At 39.5% G+C, this 15,247-nt stretch overlaps 1 protein-coding gene across 1 annotated transcript in view; it reads left to right on the top strand.

The window, feature by feature from the left end:
• The window catches only part of NWD2 (NACHT and WD repeat domain containing 2), a 264,189-nt gene that overhangs the window by 96,233 nt on the left and 152,709 nt on the right, over nt 1–15,247 (top strand). Inside the window, exon 2 of the mRNA XM_003411299.3 lies at nt 4,169–4,257. Coding sequence (XP_003411347.1) covers nt 4,169–4,257 — 89 coding nt within the window. The remainder of the gene's footprint in view (nt 1–4,168; nt 4,258–15,247) is intronic.

Below are 15,247 nucleotides of genomic sequence, written 5' to 3'. Positions count from 1 at the left end.
TTCACTTAAAGCACAAGAAAAATTATTAAAAAAAAAAAAGAGAGGAAAGCATTGAGGATAGCTCAGACTTCTTACATGATAAACGTTAGGACTTAGACGTCCCTTAACCATTCCTTTAGTTATTCCGTTGGTCATTTTCAAAAGTTAGTTCTTTTCACAGTTGCGTGCTTCCATGGCTAGAGCAGACTGTGGTGGGTTCTGGAATTTAGTGGCTGTGTGACTTTGGAAAAGTGTCTTAACTCCCCTGTGCTTCAGTTTCCTCTTCTAAAAAAGTGGGTTAATGATTTTTACCTGTATCATAGGATTGTTTTCAGAAGTGATTTTAAAAACATACATAGAAATGCTTAGCACGCTACTGTGGTTGTTGTTAGGTACTGTTGAGTCAGTTCCAACACATAGCGACCCTGTAGAAAAGAGTAGACCTGCCCCATAAGGTTTCCAAGGACCGGCTGGTGGGTTCAAACTGCCGACCTTTTGGTTAGCAGCTGTAGCTGTTAACCACTGAGCCACCAGGGCTACTAGCACACAACTAAACTGTAGTAAAACCAGTTGTTGTTGAGTCATTTCTGACTCAACGGCAACCGCATGTATTTTAGAGTAGAACCGTGTTCCAGAGGGTTTTCAATGGCTGTGAAATATAGTAAGTACTCACTAAATGTTAGTAATTAGATACACGATATTTCTTTCTTATCCTCCATACTATCACATATTCAGGTCTTAGTATGCATTAATAAGAGTTACAATGATGGTTTTTTTTTTTTTTTTTTAGAAGTACGGAGTTTCTTCTAGCAGTCCCACTCCTAGGAATATATTCTGAAGAAATAAGAGCTGTCACACGAATAGACACCCGTGTTCATTGCAGCATTGTTCACAGTAGCAAAAAGATGGAAACAACCTAGGCACCCATCAACAGATGAATGGATAAACAAACTATGGTACATACACACAATGGAATCCTATGCAACAATAAAGAACAGTGATGAATCTGTGAAGCATCTCACAACATGGATAGATCTGGAAGGCATTATGTTAATTGAAATAAGTCAGTCACAAAGGACAAATATTGTATGAGACCACTACTATAAAAACCTCATGAAACAATTTGCACACAAAAAGAAACGATCTTTGATGGTTATGAGGGAGGGGAGTGGGTGGGTGTGGAAAAACACTAAATAAACAATAGATGAGTGGTAACTTTGGTGAAGGGTAAGATGGTACACAGTACTGGGGAAGCCAGCACAACTTGACAAAGACAAGGTCATGGAAGCGCCATAAACAGATCCAAACTCCCTGAAGGATCGAATTACTGGGCTGAGGGGCAATGGGGACCATGGTCATGGGGAACATCTAGCTGAATTGGCATAACATAGTTTATAAAGAAAATACTCTACATTCTACTTTGGTGAGCAGTGTCTAGGGTCTTAAAAGCTTGTGAGTGGCCATCTAAGACAAGTCTACTGATCTCACCCCATCTGAAGCAAGGGAGAATGAAGAAAACCAAAGTCACAAGGAAGGGAAAGATTAGTCCAAAGGACTAATGGACCACAACTACCACAGCCTCCACCATACTGAGTCTAGCACAGCTAGATGGTGCCTGCTACCACCACTGACTGCTCTGACAGGGATCACAATAGACGGTCCTGGACAGAGCTGGAAAAAAATACAGAATAATATTCTAACTCAAAAAAAAAAAACAAAAACAGACTTACTGGTCTGACGGAGACTGGAGAAACCCTGAGAGTATGGCCCCTGGACACCCTTTTAGCTCTACAATGAAGTCACTCTTGAGGTTCACCCTTCAGCCAAAGATTAGACAGGCCCATAAAACAAAACTAAATGGGCACATCAGCCCAGGGGCAAGGACTAGAAGGCAGGAGGGGACAGGAAAGCTGGCACTGGGAAACCCAAGGTTGAGAAAGGGAGAATGTTGACATGTTGTGGAGTTGGCAACCAGTGTCACAAAACAATACCTGTATCGTTTAATGAGAAGGTAGTTTGCTCTGTATACCTGCATCTAAGGTACAATCAAAAATAAAACAAAGAAGTTTCTGCCCCATATATCATTCCTTAATTGTTTTTACATATTTTTTATATTTTTTAGAAGCTCTTAACAATAATCCTTGTTTAAGATTTTCTCAACTTCCATATCTGTTAGTATTTATTTCTTTTAAAAGTAACATTTTTTAAATTAGGGTTTTAAAAGTCTGCAGTAGCCTTTTAGATAGATTGACTGAATATTCTTAGCTTTATTGTGAAGTTAATGTTTTGAGCCTTTAAAATGGGGTAAGGGGATGGGTGTCTGGTCCCAAGATTAAACCAAAAACCCAACTTGTTGCCATTGAGTAGATTCTGACTCATAGTGACCCTATAGGACAGAGTAGAACTGCCACACAGAGTTTTCAGGGAGCACCTGGTGGATTCGAACTGCTGACCATTTGGTTAGCAGCCATAGCTTTTAACCAGTATGCCACCGGGGTTTCCAATCCCAAGATTATATTATGTGAAAGCTTATCATACTGCCTCCAGCAGTGCGTTGGGCCCTGTTGAAATGTTCCCCTCCTCAGCTTGGTCTTCCTACTTTTCCTTTGGCTCAGGTCCAGATTGGATCTGAGCTTAGAAAAGACCCCATTCATTTAGATCACAGAGTAATCTAGAAGCACTTGGATTCCTCTGAATCTTTGGTTTCCGTGTAAACATTGGTTCTTGTCACTCGTCCAGGCTGCAGCTGCATCTCAGACTCCCAAGATTGCTATTTGCTTCCCAAAAATAGGCTTGAGAACAGCAGGAAAGTAGAGTAGGTCAACACAGCATATGGTTGCATTTGCATGGGCAGATGCGCTTGAGAATCATAAGGAAATTCTTTTACGTGGCTCCTTAGTTATAAATGTGGTATGCAAATGTTTCCTTGTTACGGCTGGGGTTGAGGTACATTTAGCAAATGGTATTTTTCATGAGGTAACACATTAATCTAATTTTCTAAAACTGTTTCTCATCTCACCACAGAAGCTAGCTGGGATTGGAACAGACTGTCTTTGCTGTAAAGTTCCTTTTAATGCCATCAATGATGCAGGAAGATTGTTCAGCTCAGGTGGCTCTGGAATGCTTTCCTTGGAAAACCTTCAAAATTAAATGCATGCATACCTGCTCTGTGATTCTTTGGCTTCAGGTTCTGTTTCTTCTTATTGCTGTTTTGATTGTTTTTATTTTAATAACAGGGAATAATTTAAAAAATACTTTGTTTCTGAGCTTTTACAGAGTATGGCACATATAAAACAATTCCCTTCTTTGATATATCAGTGAATCCCTAACCCCAAGATAGGAGATGCTACCTTAAACCACTGGCCAATTGAATCTATGGTGTGTGGAATCAGCTAGTTTTTGATGTTTGTTTCTGCAATCTGTCTCTTCTAATTTTTGTACTATTTGCATGGATGCTTTTCTAAATTTTTTAAAAGTCACCTTATTTCTAGATACTATAAGAAACAGTGATATAGTCCAGGTATTTTTTTTTTTAAATAGTAACTAAATTAATTGGTGTGTGTGTGTGTGTAAGAAAATTTTATACTTCTTAGGGCTAAAACACCTGATCTAACTGGCTGCTGTTGAGTCGACTCCAACTCATGGTGACCTCATATGTGTCAGAGTAGAATGGTGCTCCGTAGGGTTTTTGGTGGCTGATTTCTCAGCACTAGATCACTAGACCTTTCTTCTGAAGTGCCTCAGGGTGGATTCAAACCTCCAATCTTTTGGTTAGCGGTGAAGTGGTTTAACCATTTGTACCACCAAGGGACTCCAAAACATCTGATAACCCTATAACTTTTCCTTCTACCTATTCGAAAGTCATAGCAATTTCAGAGCTTGATGTGAGGGTCCACCTGGGCATGGAAGAACCAACTGTGGTTCCTCAGCTCTGCCAGCCAACACAAAACTCACCGTTGTGATTCCCCTCCATTCTGTGGGCTTTCTTTGCGTACCTCTTGCCCGAGTGTCTGGAATTCCAAGCAGGACTACCGGAGCAGCCAGATATCTTGCTGTTCAACAATTCAGCACCAAACTTGATTATATTAATATTTACTTTTAAAGTTTCATTTTTTCATGCTGCTCATTTTTCTCTAGAAATACACATGTGGATATGCTGACCTTCTGTGTGTTTGCTTTTCTCCTACAGACACAGGAGCAGAAAGACAGGCACTAAAGGAAAATGTGTATCCTAAACTGAGAGAATTCTGCAGAGAAAACTATGGACTGGAATTTCAGGTACCTTCTGATGTTAATTGCATTTCTAATTATGTCAGCTAAATTACTGCATTTGTTTCTTCTCTCAACTGGGGCCTTATAAAAAGGCAAGCTTTAGCCCTGAAAAATGTCATGTCTATAATCGAAGCATGGGTAAAAGCAAAGATTGGAAAATGATAATAAAATTTTTAGCCTTTTTTTTAAATCTTTTGCACTTTCCAGTCTGCTTCTTTAACCCTGTCTGGTGCTGGCCCTTCTGGTTTATTTGCTGCTTTGACAGTCTCCACTATTACCAAAGAAGGTGAAGATTGCAGAGCCAACTGCCTTTAAGATATGGTCACTAGAAATGTTTGTTTGTTTTAAATAATATTGTGTTTTCAGTGAAGCTTTATACAGCTGTTTAGGTTCCCATTCAACAGTTTCTACACGTTGTCCAGTGGCATTGGTTACATTTCCCACAATGTGTGAACACCGTTTTTATTTCCGTTCTGGCCATTTCGCTTCTGTTAATCTAGTTTCCCTACCCCTTTACATTCCCACCTTGTTTTAAAGTAATTGTTGAACTTTGGGAGACCAATATTTTAAAAAACTATTTCATTTAAGCAGCCTGGCCAGTGCTTTCCTTTGATCTTACCTTTTAGTTTTTATTCACTTTGGAGAATGTCCTCTATCGTGAGCATTTCGGGACTTTATCATTAATACCCACAAAATTTACATCAGCCTCTCAATACAAAATAACTGTGCAGGTGATTGCTAAAATTCATGAACACCCCAGCATTGTTATACACCATTAATTTTGCCACCTAAGTAAGCGCTTGAAAACGTTAGGCATATTTTGAACATATAAAACTTAAAAAAAAAGTAAGCGGTTCCTGCAATAGATAACATCATTTAGTCAGAATTTTTCAGCCTTATTTATAATGTGAATCTTAATTCTTCAGTGCTATCTCAACTACACGTTTACAGTATCAAGTGATGAATATGTAATGGGGCTTGTGGTATAACAGTGCAAAATACACCATTGTTAGCAGAAGAATATGTCACCCTTCGTTTCTTTCCTTCTGGATACATATTTTATCTTGGTAAGCCTCATGATGCCTTCTAATATGATGTATAAAATATTAGTCTCTAAATGGCTGCAATCTGAATGCAGGCTGTCAGTCAGCTGCAGGCTATTTTGACATGCACATTGAATAGTTATTCATAAGTCACCATTTACTTGATAAATTGTGAACCTAAATTAAATTCCTTGTCATGAGTTTAACATTACCTTCTCAGAGGAATCTGGTTCCATTGATAACAGGGTTTCAATTGTTACAGAACTTCTGATCTGTCAAGATTCCCAAAGACTTAGGCATTCCTTTGGGACTCAGCTACCATAGGGGAGGAAATGTGTCTGAGCATATTAATCCCATCTTTGAGTTAGTTTTGCTTTGCATAATTTTTCCCAGTAGAGGGAGGAAATCTTTGAACTACAGAACAACTTCCATAAAACGTGGTGTGTTAATTAGGATTACCTGAGGGGAAAAAGAAAACATGTTTTTCTAAATAATAGATAGACACAGCAAAGGACAGATAAAGCCAAAGCAAAATATTAAGAGGATGAAGCCCATAGGATAAATCGATGGCAAAGATCATTCTAGGCAGGTGTACTGAATCAGTTGATGAGACACTGGACAGCAGTGGAAATGGCAGAGGGCACAGAAGACTCAGAACTGCGTCAAAGCACTTACTAGGAGCTAGTTCAGTATCTAAAGTGGGGATGGTGCCAGCTTACACATCTGTGGTTGTGTTTGCTGTTGTTGTTATTAGCTGCCATCAAATTGGCCCCCAAATCATGGTGACCATATCACATTGGAACAAAATACTGTGCGGTCCTATGCCATCCCTATGATTAGTGGCGGATTGGACTCTTGTGATCCATAGGGTTTTTACTGGCTGATTTTCCAAAGTAGAGCACCAGGCCTTTCTTCCTAGTCTGTCTTAGTTTAGAAGCTCCAGTGAAACCTGTTCAGTATCATAGAAGCACCCAAGCTACCACTGACAGATGGGTGGTGGCTGCACATGAAGCGCATTGGCCAGAAATCGAACCCAGATCTCCCACATGGAAAGTGGGAATTCTACCACTGAACCACAAACAACCTCAAGGAGTTTAGAATAAAATAACATATGCAAGGTTACATCTGTTTCCCAGCTCTACGCTTAGCAGGAGTTCAAATGTATAATATCTGAATCTTTTAACAAGTAGACTTTTTCCATGTAGTCTTTTGTGGTAGATTGATTATAGATGTCCCTGAGAATATGTTTTCTAGAGAGAAGTTCTCTTTCTTCAGTGGCAAGAAAATACTGCTGGTAGATCTTCTTTGGAAGCCAATTTACCCACGGTCGTATTCTGGATTCCATACTAGATTGTGCATTGAAACCAGAAGAAATGAAATTCTAGTAGCTACCCAAACATACCAGTCTATCTCATGCCTCCTTTCCTTTGCTTATGCTTTTCAATCTGATTCTTCCTCTGTTTCACCTTTCACTCCTACTCATTCTTAAGACTCTCCTATCTGATGTCAGGTTGTGCTGCTCTCCCCCTGCCCACTGTCCTGCAGCTACATTGACCTTCTTTTGGTTCCTTGAACACTCTAGGCCCTGTCTGTTCCCTCTGCCAAGAATGATCACATGTTTGGTATCTTATTGTCCCTCATGTCATCACCGAAACATCACTTCCTCAGAGATGCCCCTCTGACAACCCAGTCTAAAATAACCACCTAAGGGCTCTCTATTTCCTCATTTTAGTTCTTTGCATAGCAGGCATAGCTATCAGATATTTTTCTTGTCTGTTCATGTATTGGCCTGCTTATTATCTTTGTCCCCATTAGATTGCAAGTTACATAAGAACAGGGATTTGTCTACCTTCATGACAGCTACATTCTTAGTGTCTAGACTAGAGCCTGGCAGTTAGGACACTCAGTAAGAATTTGTTGAATGAATCCCTGATAGAGCAGGAGAAAAGTGGGATGCAGACCTCAAATTCTAGTAAAGACCAGACTTAATGGTCTGACTGAGACTGGAGGTAGAGGGACCCCAGAGGTCATGGTCCCTGGACTATGTTAGCCCCAAACTGAAACCATTTCCAAAGCCAACTCTTCAGACAAAAATTAGACTGGACTGTAAGACATTGGTGAGGAGTGTACTTCTTAGCTCAAGTAGACACATGAGACTATGTGGACAGCTCCAGTCTGGAGGTGTGATGAGAAGGCAGAGGCAGACAGGAGCTGGTTGAATGGACATGGAGATATCGGGTGGAGAGAGGGAGCATGCTGTCACATTGTAGGGACAGCAACTCTGCAAATCTCTGGTAGTCACTGATACACTTTTGTCTTTATGCATTTGCTTATTCTATTTTATATAAGTGGGATCATACAATTTTGTCCTTTAGCTTCTGACTCATTTCACTTAACAACGTGCGTGTAAGTTTTTGTGTGAGAAACTGACTTGAATTGTAAATTTTCGATTAAAGTACAGTTAAAAAAAAGTTGTCGAATGGATCAGTCAATGCCTGCATGAACAAATGAATGAAGACTCAGCCCAAACATTACTTGCTCTAAGAAGACATCTCTGATACCCGTATGACTCCCAGGATATGCCACGTACCCTCCCCTTTATTCCCCTAAAATCCTGTGTAAATCTCTCAATCATTCATCCAGTTCATTCAAGAAATATTTGTCGAGCATCAAATTTGCTCCAGTCAATATTCTAAGTGCTGGAACTACAGGAGCAAACCTTGTGAAGCTTAGAATGTTGTTGGGAGATGCAGAAAAGAAACCAATAAATATATGATACTCCGGTGGTACTAGTGCTTTTAAGAAAAATAAAACAGGATAAGGAGGTTAGGGAATACCCAGTGGCCAGCAAAGAATTCTGTCATAAGACACATTTCAGAAGAGACCTGTAGAACGTGAGGCAGCAACTCATACAAATGTCTGGGAAATGATTTTAGGTAAAGAGAACAAGGGAAAAGAGCTTGAAGTGCGAGAATATTTAGAATACTGTAGAACTCTAAAGAAGCCAAGTGAGAGTGGAATAGAAGTGGGTAAGGGAAAACTTGTAGGGTATGACATCAGAGCCACATCACATAGGACCACATGGCCTAAGGTTAAGGACTTAGAATTTTACTGAGTAAAAGGGAAACAGTACCAGTTCATACCCAATAAGATGGTTATTATTGTAAACATTTTTAAAAAAAGAAAAATAGCAAGTGTTAGCAAGGGTGTGGAGGAATTGTAACCCTCATGCATTGCTGGTGGGAGTGTAAAATGGTACGATCATTGCAGAAAACAGTTTGGCCATTCCTTAAAAAGTTAAACATAGAATTAACATATGACCTGGAAATTCCAGTCCTAGGTATATATCAAAAGAACTGAAAGCAGGGTCCACAGATACTTATACACCTGTGTTTTTTACAGCATTATTCACAATAGTCAAAAGGTGGAAACACTGTAAGTATCCATCAACAGATGAATGGATAAACAAAATATGATATGTCCATACAGTGCAATATTGATCAGCCATAAAGAGAAATGAAATTCTTATACATGTTATTACATAGATGAACCTTGAAAACATTATGCTAAGTAAAATAAGTCAGACACTAAAGGGCAAAACTGTATGATCCCACTTATATAAAATAGAATAAGCAAATGAGTAAAGACAAAAGTATATCAGTGATTACCAGAGATCTGGAGAGTAAGGGGGAAATGGGGAGTTACTGCTGTAAAATTAAAAAAAAAAAAAAAAATGACGAAATTAAAAAAGAGAGAACAGACTGGGAAAAAGTTTTTGGCTATGGCAAATGCGATCAACATCTGATCCCTAAAATCTACATGATACTGCAAAAACTCAACAACAAAAAGACAGCGCAATTAAAAAATGGGCAAAGAGTATGAACGGGCACTTCCCAATGAAGACACTCAGGTGGCTAACAGATAACATGAGGAAATGTTCACAATCATTAGCCATTAGAGAAGTGCAAATCAAAACTACAATGAGATACCATCTCACTCCAACAAGGCTTGCATTAATCAAAACAACATGAAATAATAAATGTTGGAGAGGTTGTGGAGAGACAGAAACACTTATACAAGGCTGGTGGAAATGTAAAATGGTACAGCCACTCCGGAAGTTGATTTGGCCCTTCCTTAAAAAGCTAGAAATAGAACTACCATATGATCCAGCAATCCCACTCCTTGGAATAATATCCTAGAGAAATAAGAGCCTTTACACAAACAGATATATGCACACCCATGTTCATTGCAGCACTGTTTACAATAGCAAAAAATGGAAGCAACCAAGGTGCCCATCAGCAGATGAATAGATAAATCATGGCATATTCACACAATGGAACACTATGCATCGATAAAGAACAGTGATGAATCTGTGAAACATTTCATAACATGGAGGAATCTGGAAGGCATTATGCTGAGTGAAATTAGTCAGTTGCAAAAGGACAAATACTGTATGAGACCACTATTATAAGAACTCGAGAAATAGTTTAAACAGAGAAGAAAATATTCCTTGATGGTTACAAGAGTGGGGAGGGAGGTAGGGAGAGGGGTATTCACTAATTAGTAGACAAGAACTGTTTTAGGTGAAGAGAAAGACAACACAAAATACAGGAGAGGTCCGCACAACTGGACTAAACCAAAAGCAAAGAAGTTTCCTGAATACAACTGAACACTTCGAAGGCCAGACTAGCAGGGACGGGGGTCTGGGGACTGTGGTTTCAGGAGACATCTAGGTCAATTGGCATAACAAAATACATTAAGAAAACATTCTGCATCCCACTTTGGTGAGTGGTGTCTGCGGTCTTAAAAGCTAGCAAGTGGCCATCTAAGATGCATCAATTGGTCTCAACCCACCTGGACCAAAGGAGAATGAAGAACACCAAAGACACAAGGCAAATATGAGCCCAAGAGACAGAAATGGCAACATAAACCAAAGACTCCATCAGCCTGAGACCAGAAGAACTAGATGGTGCTCAGCCATAACCGATGACTGCCCTGACAGGGAACACCCCAGGGAATCCCTGATGGAGCTAGAGAACAGTGGGATGCAAACCTCAAATTCTCGTAAAAAGATCAGACTTAATGATCTGACTGATGCTGGAGGGACCCTGAAGGTCATGTTCCCCGGTCCCTCTGTTACCCCAAGACTGGAACCATTACCAAAGCCAACTCTTCAGACAGGGATTAGACTGGTCTATAAGACAGAAAATGATACTGGTGAGGAGTGAGCTTCTTGGCTCAAGTAGACACATGAGACTATGTGGGTAGCTCCTGTGTGGAGATGAGATGAAAAGGCAGAGGCGGACAGTAGCTGGTTGAATGGACACAGGGAATACAGGGTGGAGAGAAGGAGTGTGCTGTCTCATTAGGGGGAGAGCAGCTAGGAGTACATAAAAAAAAAAAAAAGATGTATGTAAGTTTTTGTATGAGAGATTGACTTGATTTGTAAACTTTCACTTCAAGCACAATAAATTAAAAAAAAAGGGTGAGAGATAACTGAGATTATTAAGAGCCACAGGTTGGAAAGTCATGTGATTTATAGAATGAAATAGACCAGCATTGTTGAGATACACCATTAGTTTATGAAAGCCTTTTTTTTTGTTTTTGTTTTTTTACTGTGGTGAAAATAAGCACAACAAAACATTTCCCAGTTCAACAAATTCCACATATATAATTCAGTGAGATTGATTATATTCTTCATGTTGTGCAACCATTATCATTGTCCTTTTCCAAATTATTCCACCACCATTAACGTAAACTCAGTGCCCTCTAAGCAAAAACTCTGCCTGTCTTCCTCCCACCCCTGAGAACCACTAATAATATCTGACTGTATATTTGCTTATTTCATATAAATGAGATCATATAATATTTGTCATTTTGCAACTGACTTATTTTGCTATGGATAGTTTTCAAGGCTTATCCATGTTGTGGCATGTGACAGGACTTCATTTCTCCTTATGGCCAAGTAATACTCCATTGTATGTATGTACCACATTTTGTTTACCCAGTCGTCTGTTCATGGACATTTCAAATGTTTTCACCTTTTGGCTGTTGCAAAAGGTGCTGCAGTGAACATTGGTGTTCAGGTTTCTGTTCATATTCCTGCTTTCACTTCGTCTAGGTTTATACCTAGGATTGGGATTGCTGAGTCAGCAGTTCTATGTTCAACTTTTTGAGGAACTGCTAAGCTGTTTTCCACAGCAGCTTTACCATTTTACATTCCCACCAACAATGGATGAGAGTGTCATTTCTCCACATCTCCCTGGTAGTGTAGTGGTTAAGAGCTACAGCTGCTAACCAAAACGTCAGCAATTCAGATCCATCAGGTGCTCCTTGGGAACCATATGGGGCAGTTCTACTCTGTCCTTGAGGGTTGCTATGAGTCGGAATCAACTCAGTGGCAATGGGTTTTTTAACAGGTTCGTCCTCTGCAACACCTGTTGTTTTACATTTTTTGTTGTTCCTTTGATCCTTGCCATTCTAATGGAGGCAAAGTGGTTATCATATCATGGTTTTGATTTGCATCTCCCTAATGGCTAATGATGTTGATTATCTTTCATGTGCTTGTTAGTCACAAAGCACCAAAATCAAACCCGTTGTCATCGAGTTGACTCCTACTCACAGTGACCCTATAGAACAGAGTAGACCTGCCCCATATGGTTTCCAAGGAGACGCTGGTGGATTCCAACTGCTGACCTTTTGGTTAGCAGTTGAGCTCTTACCCACTGGGTCCAAAAGACTTTATTTATTTTTTGAACATTTTATTGTGCTTTAGGTGAAAATTTACATAGCAGATTAGTTTTCCCATCAATATTTCATACACAGATTGTTCTATGACATTGGTTGTAATCCTCACAGTGTGTCAGCACTCTCCCCATTTGACCTCCCCAGTTTCCCCATTTCCATTCGTCCAGTTTCCCTACCCTTCCCTGCCTTCTCATCTTTGCTTTTGGGTAAACGCTACCCTTTTGTCCCCATACAGTTGATTATTCTAAGGAGAACCTTCCTCATGGGTGTTACTGTTTATTTTATAGGCCAGACTATCATTTATCTGAGAGGTGGCCTCTGGGAGTGTCTTCAGTTTCCAGTATTCTTAGGGCCATAGTCTCAGGGATTTCTCCAATCTCTATCAGACCAGTAAGTTTGGCCTTTTTTTTATGAATTTGAGTTTTTTTCTACATTTTTTCATCCATTCTAACCAGAGCTTCCTGTTATGATCCAGGGTAGAGTGGTCAGTAATTGTAGAGAAGCCTGTGGTTCATGTGGGCTGTTAGTCCCTTGGACTACACAGTCTTCAGTTTTCTTTATTCTCCTTTGCCCCAGACAGGAAGACACCAATAGTTACATCATAGTTTGGCTGCTCATGACTTTTAAGACCGGAGTATTCACTAGAGTAGGCTGCAGAACATTATCCTTGTGCACTGTGTTATACCAATTGACCTAGATGGCCCCTGAGACTGTGGTCTTTAGCCTTCAAGCCCAATAGCTCAGTCCCATGCAGTATTTGGTTACGTCTAAGTTTCCATAACTGGGTCCCCTATGTGCTCTGTTAATATATATAAATATACATGCTGCACTTAGAAATAGGTATGTGGAAATATATACAACAATACCTATATAAACACAGGAGTGTATTCCCGTACAATTCCCCATACCTATTTAACATACATATCTAAGTACACATCCTCTCATAAATTATTGTTTGTTATTATTGTTGTTGCAAAAGCCTTTATTTTTGACGTATACTTTGTTAGACTATCTTCTAAGGTAAGTGTGTACGTAATTAGTTTGGAATTGAAAAATTTTTATTATCTCCTCTAAAAAATGCCATTTACTTTTTTGTTTGTTTTTTAAAAAAAAGGGAAGCAGTGACATGATCTGGCTTATGTGTAGAGATTCACTTGAGTACTGTGAGGAGAATCGAATGGGGGTGGAGAGAAGGTAGATGCAGCAGGACCATACAGGGGAGAAAAGATTGTGGCATGGACTAGAGTGAGCAGTGGAGATAATGAGATATCATCCGGTTCGGCAAATTTTCATCACCTGCCTGTAAAGTCTAAAATTGCAGAACTAGAGCTATGCATATGCCCATAGCTTGCCGAGTATCTGTCTTATAGTAAACAAGTTAGTTAAATAAAATTGAGGGAATATGGAGTTGTATTTTTAAGTGAACCCAGATACCTTTTATCTGTCTGCCTGTTTGACAGGCTATTTTGTAGTAGTTTCTTTGTTTTTTCATTTAAACTAAGATAGTTGATGGAAATGCACCAGATTCTGATTATGTGAACTTGAATTAATTATATTTATGGGTTGATTGCTCAGAGATGGAAACAGCTGAATAGAAGGAAAGTCAAGCTCACTCAGAGCAGAGAGGACACATGGCTTCAGAAAAAGACATGATGTTTAAATGATATGTTACTTGATTTGCTAGTGTTCATTAAGTGCCCTCAGCTACAGAGAAGTGGATGGAAAGTAAGAATGAGGGGGTTAAATTGGGAAAAATACAGATTGGGGAAAAAGTAGGTGGTGTAGGACCCAGTAAATAAAGGGTTGTGAGTATATCCACAAATACCATCCCCTCTTTCTTCCAGATGTTTCCATTCCCATTGCCAAGACCCTGGTTCAACCCTCATTGCTTCAAAAATTGGATGAACAAAAAGCAACTTATCTGGTATCTTTGCAACCCATTAGGTTGCAAATCCTTGAGGAAGAGACCACTTCTCATTTATTTTTAAGTCCCTAAAGATTGAAACAGTGGTGTTTATAAAAAGTATATTAAATAGAGCTCCCTACATCATTACCCCACTTGAGTTTTTCTACACAGTACTGCCAGAGTAATCTTATTTAAAGGTCATATTGTCAATTCCTTTGCTTAAAAGCTTTTAATGGCTCCCTGCTGTCTATGTGGTCTCTCTTTAACATAACTCCAGTTGTCTCTCCCAATTTCATTTCCCACTCTTCCCAACATAAACACTCTATGATAGTTAACCCATTCTCTGCCAGTCCTTGGAGTACACCTTACTGATCTGATCACTCCAAATAGCCAAGTTCTCCTCCACTTTATTTATTTCTGTTCTCCCCTCCTATCAGAAATACTCCTCCTCCAAGATCCTCTTCCAGGCTTACCCTTCCTTCAAACTCTAGCTCAAGGCTAGCTTTCCTAAGAAGTCTTTTCTGATTCCCAAGTATCCTTTCTCCTATTCTCTGAACTCTTACAAATCTTCCCCACAAGTCCCTGCTGGTACACTAAGCCAGCAATAAACCTAGTTAGGATAGGGGCTCTAAAGGGCTACTTAACTTATCTGGGTACTCAGAAAACCTCTGTTTTGAAAGCAATTTTCATTTGAGTCTAGCCCCTCAGTTTGGTATTGCTGCTTAAGAATACTTTCTGATAGCCAGCTTCTTTCATGGGCACCTGGTACTTACCCTGCTTCATCTTAGTCACTAAAGTTCATGAACTTGTTCCCTTTTTTCACCTCTAATATCAGTAAATCTCAAAGCCCTGCCAAGTCTACTTCTCTTAATAGTTCTCCAGTATGTCCCCTGACTTCAAGTCTACATTATCGTCACCTTGCTATTATAATAGATACCCTAATTGGCCTATTTACCTTCATCTCTTCTCCACCCTAATTCCAGTGCTTCTGCCCACCTGTTGTGGTTGTGTCCCCCCAAATATGTGTTAGAATCCTAACTCCTATACCTGTGGATGTAATGTAATACCTTACATCTAATGTAATGTAATAATTTTCCATAATGCAATATAATGTAATCAACCAGTTAAAATTGTAGCATGGATCCTAAACCTCATCACTTCTGAGTTACATAAAGAGCAGAATAGACACAAACATACATACACGAAAACAGATGACATGTGAGGATCTTCTACAAGTAAAGTAACTCTAGGAATCCCTAGTAGGCATTAGAGTTGGAGAGAGGCTCACAGAAGGAATCAA

The sequence above is a fragment of the Loxodonta africana genome, chromosome 5 (assembly GCF_030014295.1).
Source record: "Loxodonta africana isolate mLoxAfr1 chromosome 5, mLoxAfr1.hap2, whole genome shotgun sequence".
In the NCBI taxonomy this organism is placed as follows: Eukaryota; Metazoa; Chordata; class Mammalia; order Proboscidea; family Elephantidae; genus Loxodonta; species Loxodonta africana.
Note: the sequence above shows the minus strand (reverse complement) of the source record. Positions and strands in the feature narration are given on the sequence as shown.